The sequence below is a fragment of the Ranitomeya imitator genome, chromosome 4 (genome assembly GCF_032444005.1).
Source record: "Ranitomeya imitator isolate aRanImi1 chromosome 4, aRanImi1.pri, whole genome shotgun sequence".
In the NCBI taxonomy this organism is placed as follows: Eukaryota; Metazoa; Chordata; class Amphibia; order Anura; family Dendrobatidae; genus Ranitomeya; species Ranitomeya imitator.
The window spans coordinates 429,494,404-429,514,701 of NC_091285.1; the positions used below are offsets into that span (position 1 = coordinate 429,494,404).

The 20,298-nt window shown below is 39.6% G+C and overlaps 1 protein-coding gene across 3 annotated transcripts; it reads left to right on the top strand.

Annotated features, from left to right (window-relative positions):
- Positions 1–1,308: 1,308 nt before the first annotated feature.
- Positions 1,309–16,640, top strand: ISL2 (ISL LIM homeobox 2). Of its 3 annotated transcripts, none has more exons than XM_069765535.1 (6): positions 1,309–1,496; positions 3,567–3,810; positions 7,160–7,350; positions 11,614–11,891; positions 13,747–13,914; positions 16,041–16,640. In XM_069765535.1, the coding sequence occupies exons 2-6, from the start codon at positions 3,608–3,610 to the stop codon at positions 16,155–16,157; spliced, it is 957 nt and encodes a 318-aa protein (XP_069621636.1). In that variant the 5' UTR covers positions 1,309–1,496; positions 3,567–3,607; the 3' UTR covers positions 16,158–16,640. The 3 variants fall into 3 exon arrangements, with proteins under 3 accessions (XP_069621636.1, XP_069621634.1, XP_069621635.1); XM_069765533.1 differs by having other exon boundaries at positions 3,621–3,810; XM_069765534.1 differs by having other exon boundaries at positions 1,486–1,600; positions 3,621–3,810.
- Positions 16,641–20,298: the final 3,658 nt, after the last annotated feature.

The following is a 20,298-nucleotide window of genomic DNA, read 5'->3' on the forward strand; positions in this document are numbered from 1 at the left end:
GGCACCAATGTGGTTAAATAGGAAGCCCCCACACTCTGTTAACCATTTATAATAGGGCAGCATGGTGGCGCAGTGGGTAGCACTGTAGCCTTGCAGCAAACCCCACCAAGGACAACATCTGCAAGGAGTTTGTATGTTCTCTCTGTGTTTGCGTGGGTTTCCTCCGGGTTCTCTGGTTTCCTTCCAAAGACATACAGATAGGGAATTTACATTGTGAGCCCCATCGGGGACAGTGATGATAACGTGTACAAAACTGTAAAGCGCTGCGGAATATGTTAGCGCTATATAAAAATATTATTATTATTATAATGATGTAGTCACTATTGACAGCAGCATCTAAGGGGTTACACAGAGTTGGACTGTGCAAACACTGATCATGCAGCAAGTTGTCAGCTATAGCCTGGATTGTCACATGTATGGGGAGACTATTTTCTTAGGCTATGTGCACACCTTGCGGTTTTTGCTGCGGATCTGCAGCAGTTTTCCATGCGGTGTACAGTACAATGTTAACCTATGGAAAACAAAAACCACTGTGCACATGCTGCGGAAAAAAACGCGTGGAAACGCTGCGGTTTATTTTCCGCAGCATGTCAATTCTTTGTGCGGAATCCGCAGCGGTTTGGCACCTGCTCCATGTTAAAAATCCGCAGGTGTCTAAAACCGCAGTGGAAACCGCACAAACAACCGCGATAAATCCGCAGTACTTTTTGCACTGCAATCCGCTGCGGAAAATTCCGCAACGGAATCCGCAGCGTGTGCACATGGCCTTATAGCTCAGGTCAGTTAAAAGACGTATTGGCTGTCATTAAGGGGTTAACTAATTTGAGTAAAACTGAAGATTTTGTAATTAGAATTGCATAAAACATTATATCAAATTCAATCTTGTCAAAATTTTGGAAATTGATCCTGTGTTCAGTGAAATATTGATTCAAATCTATCTTCTCAGATAGGGTGTACTCATTTATGCTGAACAGTGTGTATAAATGTCTATATAGTAAATGACTACATAGATGTTCCTATTGATGTCTATATACTGTAGCTGTCATTCTCCTGTACATATCTATATACAGATGTATACAGTGTGCAGTGACTCATCCCCTATACACAGTGCAGAGGTGCTGTCTATAGAGTGCAGGCCGGTCCTATACTGAGCACTGGTGGACAGTCATCCTAATGAGCAACGTTCATTAACACTCATTCCATACACAAGTGAGCCAAGCTGCCGGCCAGGCCCCGCCCACTGCCCCGCCCAGTGCCCGCCTCCGCCAGAGTCATCCCCAGCCCGGGGCAGTGCTCCGTGACGTCATGCAGCGCGCGTGGGACACTCCAGTCTCCAGTGCTGGCAGCTGGGAGCAGGATCCTGCAGCTCTGGCTCCCCGTCCTGCCGCCTCCAGCACCCTCCTCCTCCTCCTCCTCATCATCATCACCCTGCAGCTGTATGGTGGATCTCATCCTGCCCTACCCGCTCCTGGCTGCCATGGGGGATCAGCCCAAGAGTAAGTGCTTCTGCCCGGCACAAAGTTTACTTTAGGAATGCAGAGTGGGTGAGAGGGGTCCACGGCCATGCCACCATCATCATCATCTTCATCATCAGCAGCAGGTCTGTCACTTTCCGCCATCTCTGTCATCATACACACCAGACAGACAGACACTTGTGCTTCGGCCTCATCAGCCTACATAAGAGAAATGTCAGTAACTTACACAGAGGAGATAGTAGATGAGTGGATAGAATCCACCATAGATGACATCAGACTGTTCTAATGAGCAGATGCGATCTATGTACCAGTTATCACACACACACATCACTCATCCATCATCCATCCCATCTATTAATCCATGTGTTATCAATGATCTAATTACTACCAATTACCTTTATTATCAAGTAATCAGGTATTCCTTCACCAATATATCGATCTCCATCTATATACTATTTTTTTTTTCCTTGATGCCAGATAATTAAGGGATGATTTGACATATATTAATATGATACCACCATTACTTACAGAATAGATGGATTAACAGAGGGGATGGATCAGTGGTGTGTACAATGGTAGCTGGAAGAGTGGTGCTGTGGTAGTGTTAGGCCAGAAAGTTCTTCCCACATTGTGTAGTTGTGAATGTGATGAATGGAGGCACATTGTGATGTGTGGGTGACACTTGTGCATGGCTGTACATAGTGTGTAGTAATGATGAATGGAGGCACAGTATGGTGGGTGATGTGTGGGGTGACACTTGTGCATGGCTGTACATACAGTGTGTAGTAATGATGTATGGTGGGTGATGTGTGGGGTGACACTTGTGCATGGCTGTACATAGTGTGTAGTAATGATGAATGGAGGCACAGTATGGTGGGTGATGTGTGGGGTGACACTTGTGCATGGCTGTACATAGTGTGGGGTATTGATGAATGGAGGCACATTGTGATGTGTGGGGTGACACTTGTGTATGGCTGTACATAGTGTGTAGTAATGATGAATGGAGGTACAGTATGGTGGGTGATGTGTGGGGTGACACTTGTGCATGGCTGTACATACAGTGTGTAGTAATGATGTATGGTGGGTGATGTGTGGGGTGACACTTGTGCATGGCTGTACATAGTGTGTAGTAATGATGAATGGAGGCACAGTATGGTGGGTGATGTGTGGGGTGACACTTGTGCATGGCTGTACATAGTGTGGGGTATTGATGAATGGAGGCACATTGTGATGTGTGGGGTGACACTTGTGTATGGCTGTACATAGTGTGTAGTAATGATGTATGGTGGGTGATGTGTGGGGTGACACTTGTGCATGGCTGTACATAGTGTGTAGTAATGATGAATGGAGGCACAGTATGGTGGGTGATGTGTGGGGTGACACTTGTGCATGGCTGTACATACAGTGTGTAGTAATGATGTATGGTGGGTGATGTGTGGGGTGACACTTGTGCATGGCTGTACATAGTGTGTAGTAATGATGTATGGAGGCACAGTATGGTGGGTGATGTGTGGGGTGACACTTGTGCATGGCTGTACATAGTGTGGGGTATTGATGAATGGAGGCACATTGTGATGTGTGGGGTGACACTTGTGCATGGCTGTACATAGTGTGTAGTAATGATGAATGGAGGTACAGTATGGTGGTGATGTGTGGGGTGACACTTGTGCATGGCTGTACATACAGTGTGTAGTAATGATGAATGGAGGTACAGTATGGTGGGTGATGTGTGGGGTGACACTTGTGTACGGCTGTACATAGTGTGTAGTAATGATGAATGGAGGTACAGTATGGTGGGTGATGTGTGGGGTGACACTTGTGTACGGCTGTACATACAGTGTGGGGTATTGATGTGTAGAGGCACAGTATGGTGGGTGATGTGTGGGGTGACGCTTGTGTACGGCTGTACATACAGTGTGGGGTATTGATGTGTAGAGGCACAGTATGGTGGGTGATGTGTGGAGGCACCTCAGTTTTCCGGTTGGGGTGACACGTGTGACAGGTCATCCAGTGTGTGACAGATGTGCTGCACGGTGTGAGCAGACACATGAGCCCTGCACATGATGTGGTGACGGTCCTGCTGCTCTCCAGTTACAGCCGGCAGATAACTGATCGCTGTCCTGTGCTCTGTGATGTCCCCGGCAGAGAAGCCAGGCCTGGCCGTGTGTGTGGGCTGTGGGAGTCACATCCTGGACCAGTACATCCTGCGGGTGTCCCCAGACCTGGAGTGGCATGCCGCCTGCCTGAAGTGCGCCGAGTGCAGCCAGTACCTGGACGAGAACTGCACCTGCTTTGTGAGGGATGGCAAGACGTACTGCAAGAGGGACTACATCAGGTGAGTGCCCTGCAGCCCCTGCCCGAGCCCCCTGCCCAGGGCTATCATGGGAGCTACCATCCCATTCTGTGTTGTCAGTTTCTGATGGGGGTCTCTAGGACATTGCTAGTGATGTCTTATATTAATAAGACCCCCATCGAGTCCTGGGAGCGTTCCACCTATGGGGGCTGGTAGCCATGGATTGTGATTATGGGCCACCTAATACCAGGAAGGGCCACCATAAAGAATCGCTTCAGGGAGGGAACATGACTCAGGGATACAAGATGCCTGACTATCAGATCAGTGTAGGCTGAGAAGATGTGTCTACTATATGTACAGTAGTATATGAACTGTATACATCAGCACTATAGGTGCATTTGTGTGCCAGCTTATTAGATAGATGATATTTAAATGGATGGGTACATATATAGTAAATACACAATATTTCATTCGATAGATATTAAATATTATAAGTTTCTAAAGACATTAAATATGATCTATTCCGTGTCCCATAGTATCATAGACAGCTCCTCTGTATAGTGTGTGATTACTGCTGTGTGCGCTGCAGGCTGTGATGTCACTGTGATCTAGCTGGTGGCTGTTCCAGTTGGCTTGCATTGTGCGGATCAATCATATTTTCCTATATATTAACTGTGCAGTACACGGTGCCGGTAACACTATATACAGTGATGGCTGGAGTGTCAGCAGCCGGGGCCCCGCATCATCCGACGGCTCCGGTCCTCCGGTCCTCCGGTCCTGGGCTTTACATCGCTTTCTTCTCTATTTCATGGATTTTTACTATTCCTGTAGCCGGGATATTATGTTTATTTCATCTTAAATACAGCGTGCTCTAAATGTACAAACAATTAGGAAAAATAATCTGGAAATTCTGAACATAATGTAAAAAGCCAAAATGTTCTAATTTTATTGTATTACCAACGTTTCACTCATGTAGGACTCACTCGAAATCATCTGAATTTATCTGAGTAAGTGTAAAAGTGAACAGATAGGCAAAATGTACTTTTGTTCATTTAAATAATATATATATAAACACACACACACACACACACACACACACACACACACACACACACACACACACACACACACACACACACACACACACACGTCTGTATATATGCGCGTGTGTGTGTATATATATATATATACATGCATACATAGGCTGTTTTTTGCACATTACATCGTATACTGCATTTTAGTTTTTATTGGTATATGATCATTCTTTTTGCATTGGACACATGTTGGAGATTAGTGTCTCGATAACTTGATCATTTTCTGATGTTTATTAAAATCAAAAGCATAGCTATAGAAGCTAGTGTACTATTTATCCACGATTCCCTTAATAAATGGATGCCATGTGCCCAGCATAGTAATAAGATAATAATTAAGAATGTGAAGGGAGAAATTTTATATATATATATATATATATATATATATATATATATATATATATATATATATATATGAGAAAATGAACGATTCCTGTTTGAAGTAATTTACTGTCTTCAAAACTTAACATATAACAAATGTAATAGATATTAAATATGTTGAACGACAAAAAAAAAAAAAAGAAAACATTACCCTGATGGCAGCTGGTGTGCTCTCTTGTACGGCGTTTAGGATTCTATGTATGGTGAAATCACAGAAACAGAAGAGCAGGATTATTAGTAAAATCGTCAGTTTTGACAACGTATTTGCACTTAACTGAACGCAACATGTAGGATCATTATTATTATAACCTTTGAACTCCATGATCCTTGTACATACTGACTGGGGCAAGAAGGCAAGAAGTTAGAGCCACCATACCCACGCCCACTATGTCCACAGCATTATATATATATATATATATATATAATCTCTATCACACGTTTACTATATACATTTGAGAATATTTAATGTCTCCCAGAAATAATAGACACGGAATCCACATACTATTGCCATTATTGTTATAGATTTCCTTCTTTTTCATCTCACGTGCCGTGGGTGGCATAGGGTGACTGTTCTGGCAGGACTTGCTGTGCCTCTTCTGAGAGACTGTGAGATTCCGGAGACGCTTGGGTGAGGACTGGAGATCTGAGTCTGCCACATTAATTACAAGCTATCATTTCGGTATTTTTAACGTTAATTCCTAAATATTCGATGTATCTAAGGCTAGAAGTCCTGCTGAGAACAGATCCAATCCCCTGCAAGGTAAATGTTGGGAGTACTGTGAGCCGCAAGGAGCGGAACCCATAGGAATCTCGTCTGTAGAGGAGAAGTTGGCGACATATTTGTCGTGCGATCCTTTTCATGTTGGATCCTGATTGATCAGATAAATCTGCAGTCACAGATCACACGGAGCACCCCGAAACCGCTGCGTCTTCCCTCCACATTCTGCTGTCACCTCCAGGCTTCTCTATTACTGATTGATCATCTCATGTGGTTATACTTTCCGAACAATAACAGATAATGATGTGATGTATTATCCTATAGTAAGGCTTTATTTCTACTAGGCGTTTTTCATTTAACTATTTCGGAACTGATCAGATCGATCCCATTGTTTGTTTTTTTTTGTAGATTTGTAACTGATGACCGAATGCAATGTTATATATATATATATCAGCCAGCATTCCTCCCTTTCTGTATGTGCTGAACAATGCAGCGCTATTTGCGATTTTTGCTTATTTTTTCCCCTTTATTATTTTTTTTTTATAAGGGCAAATAGGAATTATTATTTATTATTATTATTATTTAACAATTTGTCATCCGTTGCATCTAATTGACATAATTTTTAATGATTGTGACATAAGCACAGGAAAGTGATCAAGCTAAAACATAGAAAAATAATAAACAAATCACAACCAATGCAAAAATGTAAAAAAATCAACATTATACGTCCGCTGATGCAGAATCTCCTTTCTTGCATCTGTCTATATATAGTATGAATGCATTAATGCACCCATAGGGCAGCGCCCCCGAGGCTAGAAGCCTCCAAATCTAACATATCCACTCATCAGATGATAGATTGTCCCAGTGATCATGTTACCAGTCTGAGGGCCGTGTATCTATAGCACAGACATGTGATGATCCTTTTTTTTAGTCGTCAAAGGTGAAAGGTGGTCATAGACAAGAAGATAATTCTGCCAATTAAACCATCAATTAAGAGTTGCTGCAATAAAATTGATATAACTGGTAAATATATGTTCTTACCAATATATATTCTGACTAATAGAAATATATGACGCCATACTATACATCGTTTATTTGATATATATATATAATTATAATTTTATTGTGCTGATGATGGGGAACACTGCTCACACCTTCTTCTGGCCGGACACGTTACAGGTGGTTTGTTGTTCCCGTCCAGGTTGTTTAGCACCCGGTGCCCCCGGTGCCAGGGCACTCTGCCCCGCTCTGAGCTGGTGATGAGGGTCGGAGAACGAGTCTATCACACCGATTGCTTCCGATGTTCGATCTGTAGTCGGCGACTCCTTCCAGGAGAAGAAATCAGCCTCCGAGACCAGGAGCTCTTGTGTGGGGCAGACCATAACATTGCAGGTATGGATGGCCGTATACCCAGGACACTATGTGTACCTTATGAGACGGGGTGATTTCAGTATTGCCCCTTTTATTTATTTTCTTACCCCCTTTTGAGAACATGGCGCATTCTCCCACCATCGTCCATTGTCGGTTATATAATGTGTCATTTCTCTGTATGTGAATTCCATTATAGAAAGTGTTGGTTACATGTTTGTGCAGAATGCTGGATCTACATGGGTTGATGGGACAACTATTTCTGAACTGGTTATAGGGTGTTATATATGGCACATATCACATGGCGTGGGTGACTGCCGCTTCTGTCCCTGCATGAATGGTCGCGGTGTAATACCACCTCTCTCCAGCAGCGGCCGCTGTAGGGAAGCGCTCTCTAGGGATATTAGGATCAGGAACCGGGCGATCACTGGATTCCCATTGTCTCTGAACCTCTTACCCCAGAGTTGGCTTTCTCCATAGTTTTGTATTATGTGCAAACGATGATTGGTACAGAATCTACTGTTCCATTGAGCAGATTGTTTATTTGATATATTTGTATATGTGCAAGACTTTACACCTGATAGATGGGAGGAATAAAACAGGCCTGGCATTCTTGTTACCATGGCGACATGTAACCTGCTGTGTAACAACTACACTTTAGTTGCATGTAATAAGTTGTCTATTTCCTCCATGCCTCAATAATCCGGACTGTACAGCCCACATGTCCCCATCTCCTGCCCCATGAGCCAGTGTGCCTGCAGCAGCAGCCTGTACAGCCTTTCATTCTGTTGGATGCAAGATTATTATTATTATTATTTATTTATATAGCACCATTGATTCCATGGTGCTGTACATGAGAAGGGGTTACATACAAGTTACAGTAAACAAACTACCAATTACAGCCTGATACAGAGGGGCGAGATCCCTGCCCTTGCGGGCTTACATTCCAATATCTAAATCCTATCAGCCCTTGTTTGTTTAATTTAGTTTCATCAAGAAGAGTCATAACTTTTTTTTTTTTTTTTAATTTGCCACTTTCATAACCAAATTTTTTTTTTTTTTTTTTTTTTTAAGGACTACTTGCGTTTTGAAATTCCACTTTTCAATTTACCATATAACGATACACTGTACTTAAAAACAGCAACAAAAATATTTGTTTTACAGTCTTCACTATTCGATAATAATGTGGATGGTGCAATTACATTGATATCAAGTTTCTATATTATTATTTTTGGTTTTACTGACTTAAAAATATATATATATATCTTTTTCTTTTGATGCAGCTTTGCAATTACTTTTATTTTTTTGCAGAATGAACCTTAGTTTTCCTTATTACAATTTAGTGGTATGTACAACTTTATAAACATTTTGTGTTTGTTTTCTTTTTTTTTTTTTTTTGTAATAAGGCGAGTTAGTCTTATAACTGCAATTCTAGCATTTATTTTATGACGTTTACAGTGTGGGATAATTAAAAACCATTTCATAGTTTAGGCTTTTATGTAAATTACAATACCTATCACTTTTTTTTTTTTTTTCTCCTTTTTAGATTTTTTTTTTTAATTTAACAAATGGGGGGAAAAAGGAATATTTTAATTTTATATTTTTGGGGGGTTCTTTATGTATTTATTTATTTTACTCACTAATATAGCACCATTAATTCCACAGCACTTTACAGACATTTTTGGCACTGTCCCCATTGGGGCTCACAATCTAGATTTTTTTTTTTTTTTTTTAAGGCTCATTGGGGGATTTAAATCACATTTAATTATTCCATGACAAAATGGGGTTAAACTGCCATTATCTGAGATAACACTGATGGCAACAAATACAGGAGTGTCAGCTGTATAATAGAACCAGCATCTGCTCCTGAGGCCGCTGTCTACACCCTCTCCAGATATGTGACATACATGTACATTGGATGTTAGGGACAAGTTAAAGACATTACTGTTTTTGCATATTTTGGTGATGTAAATTAGTCTACTGGATTTTTTTGTTGAAGGATTTTGAGATTAGTTAATAGAGTGTATATATATATATATATATATATATATATATATATATATATATATATATATATATATATATATATATATATATATATATATATATATATATATATATATAATTTTTTTTTTTTTTTTTTTTTTTTTTTTTTTTTTTTTTTTAAAGAAATGGCTCCACTCACATGCTGAATGGTAAGATGAAAAGCCAGGCTCTTCCCATAAACAAGGCATTGTTTCTAAATTTCACCTTTAAGTAATGCCTACAAATAATATACATGGAATGAACATTTTCAATTTATCCATTTGTTGGTCTGCATTTATGTAATATTTATACCAAGCTGACCAATATTCACGCATAATGGGGATAATTGTTATGAAACTAATGTATATAATAATTTAAATAAATGCAGTTCACTCCTGTCTACTTTTTATAATATTTTATTTTTACAATCCATTGTTTAGTAAAACTATATGGGGGCAGATAGTTTGTGTGATGTAAATATCCCAGAGAAATAATCAAGATGTCTGCTTGATGAGTTCATAATGCCCATTGAAGTCAGTCCACGCATGGCCACCTTTTCATTTACAGTGGCCGTGGTATCATGCAAGAGGGGGGTTGTGTCAGAGATGAGACCTACAACTATTAAACATTTCTGGACATTGTCTAAGCTGTAATACCCCTTTACTTCAAACATTCCCTTACTGGATAATAATATATAAAGGGCAATTTTGTGACCTGGAAATGTTTTTAATAAAAACCCAATAGATAGTCTCTGGCAGTGTTGCTCCATCTTGATATGGAAGGAAGCTGCTGATTGTCCAAAACATATCTATCGATCTCATATCTATCTCTCATATCTATCTATCTCATATCTATCTCTCCCATAGCACAAAGCAGGGGGTACACTCATGCCATGGGTAGGATAGTCCTTTTGGATCTTTTTGTTGTATTACTTAGCTCTGTGGTTTAAATATTACATAAACTGGCAAATCTGAGGGGTGTTGAAAAAGGTTTTATAAGTCTAATGCAGCATGTGGTGGCTGATCTGCGCCTAAGGGGGCAAATAATGATGAGATTCTTTCCCCCAATCTTCCAGGCATTATACACAAACATGTATCTGAGATGCCTAGAATATTCCTTAATATTGAAATGGACCACACCATGAAAAATGTAAATGTCAGTTCCACTAGTTACAGGACCGCTTGGATCAGGTTAACATCAGCACAACAATTTCTTCTGTACCTTATTTCTGATAATATACACAAGTCCCTATGACCACATATTTTTCCTAGTGATCAGTATGTTTAACCTAATGCAGAGAAATAAATATCGGAACAAATGATCACATCTCCATCCGAACTCGGGGTATTATGTTCTCCCACAAGTGTATCTTACATGACACTGATGTCCCTGATGACTTCTCCTTACAAATACTGTATCCATCCTATTCGTTATATTCATAAATCATAAACTAACACTGCCCAGAGGAGAGACAAGAATCACAATAGATCGTTTACCCACCCAGATTACTCCATTCACTAATTAGCCATGATCTTCTCATTCCCTAGATGGGTCAGCTCATGAGTTTTGAGTTATACATACATGTACATGTATCAAGCATCGTATTAAACAGCGAAGCATTAATTGTATAATAGTCAAGAATATATTTGTGCACTCTACTGGATAATTTTCCTAACACAATAAGGCTATGTTCATACGTTGCATTTTTGCATTATTTTTTTGGTGTGTTTTTGCTGCGGACTATACGTGCCATTTGTCTATGGTACATGTTTATTAAAGTTAGTTTTATTCACCAAAAAAGCAGCAAAAACGCTGAAAGCATTGACAGGTTGCAGTTTAAAAAAATGCAGCAATTTTCCAATTCAATAAAGTATAAAAAAACAATCATGCTCATGAAATTTCTTAAATCTCATATCTTTTGCTGGTACAGTAGAAAGCAGTATATAGTTTGCATAAAGAAAAGCAGCAAAAAAACGCTGAAAGAAAGCAATGTGTGAACATAGCCCAAGTTGCGTATTTGGATCAGCCCTATATTACGGGAATACACATATGTAACTAGTGTCACAAAGCTCTTTTTAATATTAAACTGCATATTTTTTTCACACTTTATTTTCTGGTAAATTAATTGGATCCTGTGTGGGTATGGTTTCATAGTAAGCAGGGCCATCAATGTAATATAGAGAATTTCCCCTGGGCACTTCTCATCATGTTCATATTATATCAGTATGCTATAGTCACGGTTTTTCTTTATCTTTGTGTTAGACAATGGCAGATCGTCACTTAGGTCCCATATCCACAAGCAGACAGAAAAGACCACAAGAGTACGGACAGTTCTGAATGAGAAGCAGCTACACACACTACGGACATGCTACGCAGCCAACCCCAGACCAGATGCCTTGATGAAGGAACAGCTTGTTGAGATGACGGGTCTCAGCCCTAGGGTGATCCGTGTCTGGTTTCAGAATAAGCGCTGTAAAGACAAGAAGAAATCTATTCTCATGAAGCAAATTCAACAGCAACAGCAACTCAGTGACAAAACTGTAAGTGAAGTCCGCGAATTGATTGGTAAGACTAGTGCTAGAGTGAGGAGTCATCCATGAAGTGTCAGGGACAGTGTAGCTTTCTAAGTGGACTTCCTTCTCCTTGAGATGTTGATAACTACTTAACCAAATAAGATCCATGAATAATGAAAATACATTTTTTTTTTTTTTTTTTATTTCACTCATCTGACCAAAATGAAGTACTGTCTTCTGTTCTGTTAAGTAGTGAACTGCATTAGTAGACTAGTTACACATAGTTTACAATGGTGCAGATCCCTTGGGATCCTCATCATTGTCACTTAAATATTGTACTTGTGTTATTGCTGCATTTTGTCGTGCCAGTTTTCCTGAGTAAATCTTAGTATTCCCCAGTCTCTGTTTTTTTCAAAATGTGTGTTGTACCAATATTGGAAGAAAGATTCACAGGACCTTAGTCCATGGTTGCAGGAGCAGAGTACTACCAACCTTCTCCTACCTGCCGACATCCCCGGCGCCTCTTCCGATTAGTAGCCCTGGGGCGACATTGTGTGCATCGACTAATTACACTGTTAATCAATCAAGGATACCAGCAGATAGCCTGAGGTTTGCAAGGTTGTGGTCCAGCGTCTGTGGACTACTGACGTGGCACTTATCCACAGTCCAGCAAAATTCTTTGCTCAACTCTATATTGTGGCGATTTTTGCTGGAAATGTACCAATACATTGAAAACTGGTCATTACTGTGCTCAATGTCAATCAAATGTGCCTTTACTGTCTTAGGGTTTGTGCACACAACCGTATTATTGGTCCGAGTGTGATCCAACAAAACTAATGTTAGTACACACGTCCGAATTGATGCATGCCCAAGTGTGATCCGATATTGGGCGGACTGCACTGACATCTGAGTGAAGTCCGATTTCGCGGACTCGCACAATGGAGAAAATTTGTTCTCCATCTTCTCCTCACAGCATGCTACGGTTCTCTTATCTGAGAGAATCATATCACAATAAGCTGATACTCTGAGAAAACTCGGATCAGAGTTTGATCTGAGTGTCAGTAGCATAATCAGCCCAATTCTCTTGGTTTAGGGCATCTACAGTCGTCCTTACGAGCCCTTACACTAATTGAAAAGTGTCAAATTCTGCAGGGAAACACCCTGACAAGGACATAGTAAAGGACAGTAGTCAATTTATTCTTACATTTCTAACTATATCAACAGAAGAACAGCACAATGCAGATTTTGGAGAAAACCTGCTCAGAAATAGTTGTTTCTTTGGGAAAATAAATATTTTCCCCAAAAGAAATATTTAATAAAACATACAAAAATGATAGGTCAATCTTGAAAAAAGAAATATTTCAATAGCTGTATGAGAAAATATAGAGAATCTTCCAAACATAGACATTATCTTTGGAAAAAAACTAAACTCTGGCCTTTATTTATTTTTTTAATTGCATTAAAAATTTAGGAAAATTGCTCCATGTCCTAAAAAGTAGAGTTTTTAAACAAGTTGTAGCGTAATGAATCCAACAAATGTGTATGAACAGGTAGGATTCAATTAATCTTCAACAAACATAGAATGCCAATTTTGTGTGAAAAAAATGTGTCCCTATGCAACAAGTCATATTTGTCACAGCGGCTACTGTCAGGGACAGAAGCTCAACATGATGCAAAATGTGCAAGAATTTTTAAGAATGTCACTGCATATTGTAACTTTCAGACAGATAAGACGTCTTGTGTAACAATAGTTTACATACTATTCAAATGTTTTCATATTTGTCATAAAAGGATTTTTCATATATTTCTGTTTTTCCCTTTTTTAAACTTGGACCAAAATCTTGAAAAGTGTTCCCTGTTAATGATGTAGTAATTTCTGCAGAGCCTTCAAGGGTTAACTGGCACACCACTAGTAGCAGGAAGCCCCATCCGCCATGACAGTGCCGTCCAGGGCACTGCAGTGGAAGTACAGACCTATCAACCTCCATGGAAAGCACTCAGCGATTTTGCATTGCAGAGCGACTTGGATCAACCTGCATTTCAACAGCTGGTAAGGAAAGCTGGCATAGTATAGGAAAAGATAAGTGGGTACACCGTGATAGAATGAAGACGGGGACGTATGGATATAATGGGACCCCGATCGTATCCCTGCACACTCACGCACATTATTACTGGTCATGTTTCAGATCATTCAGAAGTGGAAATTTAGGCAAGAAATGATTGTTTTTGATTTGACAGTTGACAGGTGCGTCATACGTACTAGGCTCTAGTCACACAAATAGCAATTTGTAGCATGCGATATATGTGCAGCTTTGTATATACAGCCCATGGCAGATTAGTTATACAGACTGGTACAAGATGCAGTCTGTATAGTTATGGGATCTATCACTGTTCCACATTTATTTGCTTGGACAATATATTAACGGGGTTGTTCACCTTTGGAGACAATTATCAGTGCAGAGCGAACTGTCACTCAAAGTGCTGGAGCGTGCTTAGTGGTGACTGTACCCACTGCGGCACACCTATACGACTGAAAGCCGGTAGGACGAATAAAGTTCATTTTCTCCCAGATTCCGCACTTCTGCCGCTCACCTTCACAATCCTATTAACTTGCAGATTAACCCCATATATGCAGGTTTATAGCGTTAACCGACCTGACAGGTTTCCTTTAATTCTACATCCAGCAATAGCCAGTGCAACACGAAGGCTAAAAGATGCAAGCAGTGCAAAAGTTTTAATGAAACCCAATTGCAAGAATTATTTTTATATGCATTTAGGTAACAAAAAATGTGCCCAAGGTGGACAACTGTTTTAAAACTTGATTTTAGAATCTAACTAAGACATATACAGTAGCGTGGACCGTGTGTTTATATGCATCATGTGCCATGATAACATGTGTTCTTAATGCACCGTAGATATGTCATAATATACGGTTCATAGGGTATGTAATTATTTAATCAGTAAGTCAATGTAAAACTACTTTATAGTAATAGTAGCAGTAAGTGATTGCCACAGTCCCTTTGCCTCACTATGGAGCATTTTAGCCGATATTTGGGGTTGTGACCATATATGACACATATAATATAGTAATTGTATGTGTCAGTTTTTTTGCATTTCTTTTGGCCTTCTTGGTAATCGGTCATATTACAAAGTTATACTGATAGGTGATTTTGTAGGTTATATATCCTGCCAGGTCCCGGATTAATGTCTGTGAATAGATCAGTGATTGCAGTCTGTGTGCAGTAAGCAAAAGAAAATAAATAGGAAACAGTAGACAAAATTCATGCTGCGTCTGGAAGTAGCTACTCTGTGGATTGGTTTATATCACAACTGTAGAAATAATTATGGAAAAAACATTGGTGTTCCCTACAGGAAAAATTCAGGCTTTACCTTTTTTTTTTCTAAGCCGAGTTTTAAAAAATTCAGTGAGACCTTCATTCATCACTTTAGTACCATTAGGGGATTATTTTTTAAGTAATTTATACAATTTACTGTTAATTTAGACTATATATATATATATATATATATATATATATATATATATATATATATATATATATATATATAATTTTTTTTTTAGCAAGTTGTTACTATTGTTTTCTGTATTTGTAACTTTGTTACAATAAGGTAAGGCTTCGCAATAAGGTAAATGTATGTTAGTGTATGAAGAGCTAACACTATGTATTGTATGTTCAGTGTAAGAGTCTGCGTTAGCCAATGGCCACACGATCAGCGTAGGGAGCAGGATGTTCGTATAGCTTTTACATCGGTAATACCATTCAGCACCTGCCGTACAGAACCCATACAAGGGTATGTGCACACATCTTTTTTTATAAGAGCTAAAAAAACACTACTAAGTATCAACATAATGAACGTGTTCCTTATTTTATCACTTCGTTTAACCGCTTGAGGCTTCAAAAGCCAAGTATTTGTTACAAGAAGTAATGTCTTATTTCTTTGGGCTTGGAATCTGCTTGCTAATTAGTTTAAATTGCAAAAGAAGACACTGGCGATGGATAAACTCCAACGAAGCTTCAGGATAAACACCTGAAGGACGTTGTGTGCACATACCCTTACTGTTCCCCACCACTTTTTGTTTAGTGTTGCTCTACAGTCCAACAAATTTCTCAATTGTCTTGGATTGCTACTCATTGCTGTTATTCTACCGTATTCCAGGTATCGTTCTCAGAATCAGGTTCTCTTGGTAACTCTTCGGGGAGTGATGTCACCTCCTTGTCCTCTCAGCTTCCTGACACCCCCAACAGCATGGTCCCCAGCCCTGTGGAAACGTGAAATCTTCGCACTGGGACTGAGCAGCATGGACCCTGCATGATACCCCCTGACACTCCAGAGAACAAACCCCAAGCACTCATACTGCAGGAACCTCCTCCTTATCTTCAGGGCTGTGCATCAGTCTGGAACCTGCACATTTCCAACTTTTTACAATGATTTGGGAAGAAAACAGGAATTTATGGTTCTTTTTTGAACTGGTCTCACCCACAACTCATCTCAGAGGAGGATGACTCTCTAATCTGGTAGCAGATCTTCCACTAGGGAAAGAATCGTCTGCCTTGCAGTGTTCAACTGGCTGAGACCCTGTCTTCCTACCTAAACTCATGGGACTTAGAAATATTTATACATATCAAATGTTGAGACATTTGGTGAACTTGGTAATTTATCTTGTGGATCGAGGACTTTATTATCGAACAAAAAGTAAGTTATTAATATTTATTGTCAAAAACACAGTAATAAAATGTTAATAAAAAATAGTCAGAAGCTCTGATGTGTCCTATTATACCATGAACTTTGCTAGAGAGAGTCACTTTATATTACCTAGAAATTAGTTACATGAATGAAGTAAATATATAAAGTGCACAAAACTATTTTGGTGAAATCTCGAGAAATGAAGGGTTCTAACTAATGAAGGCTCACTTGTATATATCTTCTGACAGAAGATTTCATATGCACAATAGCCACATATTACTAAGGACCTGTAGGACATATTTGTCAAGCACCCACTGCCTTTTCATAGAATCATAGAATGTTAGGATTGGATGAGACCTCCAGGGTTACCGTGTCCAGCCCCCTGCTCAATGCAGGACTCTCTAAACCATCTCTCATGTCCAGCCTCTGTTTGAAGACTTCTATTGAAGGAGAACTCACCACCTCTAGTGGCAGCCTGTTTCACTCATTGATCACCGTCAAAAAGTTTTTTTTTTTAATATCTGATCTGTACCTTTTCATCCCATTGCTTCTCGTGTTTCTTCTTGTGTTTCTATGTGTAAATGACTATAATAATGATCCCTCTACACTGAGACATCCCTTCAGATGTTTGTAGACTGCTGTTAAGTCTCCTCTTAGCCTTCTTTTTTGCAAACACTCCCAGGTCTTTTAATCGTTTCTCGTAGGACATACTTTGCAGTCCGCTCACCATCCTGGTAGCTCTTCTCTGAACTTGCTCCAGTTTTTCTGTCTTTTTTAAAATGTGGTGCTCAGAACTATATACAGTATTCCAGATGAGACCTGACGAAGGAAGAGTAGAGGGGGATAATTAATTCACGTGATCTAGACTCTATCTAGATAGACTCTAGGGCACAATTTCTCTACATCAAGTAAAGTTTCATTATTTTGGGGAAATTTAGCATTGCTCTTCAAGTTGCACTGAGTGTATCTATTAACAAAAATGTTCTGTCAGTATTAGTAAATGTGCCCCATTGATATTGTTCACATATAGTTATGTGAAAATCAGCATAGTGCTCAGAAGAGGTCTATGTCAATTTTGTTTTGGCTGTTTGTAAGGGTCTCGGCTCACTTATATTGAATTTATCAGTAGGATCAACCCTTGTAAGTCATCTACATGTGCATGCAGGTTATAGAAAGTTGAATATAATTTTTCTTATATGTAAATGACCTGTTTAGATCTATTGGTAAAACATAGATCTCCCCGAGAACCTTCCTTAGGGCTCATACTCACTTGCGAGAAACTCAGATGAGTCTCGCACGGCAATACCCGACACTGCACCCAGCAATACATGCAGCCGCACGCTCCGCTCCTGAGTGCCGGGTATTGCCGTGTGAGACTCATCCGAGTTTCTCGCAAGGGAGTATGAGCCCTTAGACTGGTAACACCCCTGTACAATAAGCTCTAGGGCAGATTCTCAGGGAGATCTATGTCCGGCCCATAGATCTTAACAGCTCAATTACTTATTAAGAAAAATGTGGGTTTCTCGGGAATAAGACATTGAATTACAGATATCAAGGTACCATTTTATTCTACTTTCTATGGTCTGCATGCCTTTCTATGGTCTGCATGCCTATGTAAATGGCATAGGAGGTTTGATCCTACTGACTGGTTCCCTATAAGCCCACAGATGACATCTACTAGTATGTTAGTAATTTGTCAGGAGTGTGAAGGTTAACCTTCTAATCTATTATGTATTACACTTTTGCTGGTAACGAGTCCTTGCAGCTATGTTATGGTGAATAACTGTGAGGGAAAATGCTTATATGATTTCTCTGTAAACATCTATACCCATAAAGTGGCCGTGCATATGAGATAAAAGGAGTGGCATCACAATGTAGTCTATATTCGTAGTTATGGTCATTCAGACTGGCCATACATGTTCAACTGACGCCACCAGAAGGAAAATAAAATTTCTAGGAATAATATTTCATGAAAGTATCACTTGTAGACAAGCGACTATTAGATAAAAAATGTAAACTTGGCTTACCTATTTTCAGACAATAATGATCTGTTAACAGACTGCAAAAAAATATTGTTTATGTTAAAGGGATTGTCCTATCTGAAACTATAAGTTTTCTGTCACTGTACATGACTGCAGACTTGTGAATGCTCCTATTTCATACGATGTGATCTGTAAGGATTTTCCAGTGCTATTGCCCAGAACGATGGTCATGTTACCGCAGATATGTGATATATATTCTCCTGGTCACTAGATTGGTGATGTATTGAGACTAGTCGAAATGTGAGTAGAAACATTCAAAAAGGATACATAAAACAGGGAAAATCAAAAAACCATGTGACATATAGTCCCCTTAAAAAATATATATTTTATTCAAATATTCTTAAAAATACCACTTCCCAGTGAAAACAGAAAAAAATATAGATATATACTTGAATCTACTAGGTGCATCTGTCCTGATACAATAACCCTGCGCTCGCCTGCTGTCCCTTCCTATCAGTGGAGGTTGGCACCCTGATAGATAATTTGGCGCCCCCACTCCGCGACGGCTGACACCTGCTAGCCCTGTTAAGTAGCTAATCAACTATAGGGGGGGAAAACAATGAGCAATTGAAAGAAATGAAGAAAGCGCAGGGTAAAAGAAAACTAAGGTGCACACAAGACAAAAAATATATCAACCTCCTATATTAAAGTCCTATATAAGGCGATAAAATACTATAGATATGCACTTAGAGCACACAGATAATTACGCTCGTGGCGTGTTTTTTGGTATAGCGATCCTATTGCACTGCTGAGAGAATACAACTATGTGCATAAGGAATTCAAATAGGAGGAAAGATATAACGTAACAGCTGACCTGGTTCAGTCTAAGTAAAATACCTGTGCATGACAGCACTCCCCTGTTGAAATTAAACAGTACTTATAGTCTGTGCATTAAGATAGTGTTCAACAAACATTGCATATCTCAATGTAGGTACTGGTCCCTATAGGCCCACAATAGTTTCCTCATGCAATACTGGACAAGAGGGAACAGTGAACAAAAAGTACTCAGCTGCACATTGGATGGAATGATATGCAGACACAACTAAGCATACATAACTAATGGTAGGTGCCTATAAATGCATGCACAGTACAATAGACCAAAGTAAATGGTTACAAAAAACAGCCAGTGAAGGGGGTGTTAACCCCGAAACAGACACTTGGCTGTCAGTAAAACACCCCATCAAGACAGGTGCACCTAGTAGATTCAAGTATATATCTATATTTTTTTTCTGTTTTCACTGGGAAGTGGTATTTTTAAGAATATTTGAATAAAATATATATTTAAGGGGACTATGTCACATACTAGTCGAAATGTGGCCAGGAGAATGCATATCACATACTTGTGGTTACTTGACCATTGTTCCCTGCGCTGGCTCTGGAGAATCCTTACAGCACACAGTGTGCGCAATGTGAGGATTCACAAGTCTGCGGTCACAAAGAGTGACTGCAGACTTCTAGTTTAAGACCGGACAACCCATTTAAATGTCGCACAAAGTACAATTGGCTTTCAATAGGTTGAAATTGTCTACTTTTATCAACAATTGCATGTGCTAGTCTGGTCCAATTCACATACCAGACTGTATGACGATAGTCGTCAGCCCCTGCACCCATCCGCTATGCAGATGAGCAGAGAGCGGTACGAGGAGACATTCACTTCAGCAAAGTTTGTCACTCATCTGAATGTAGCC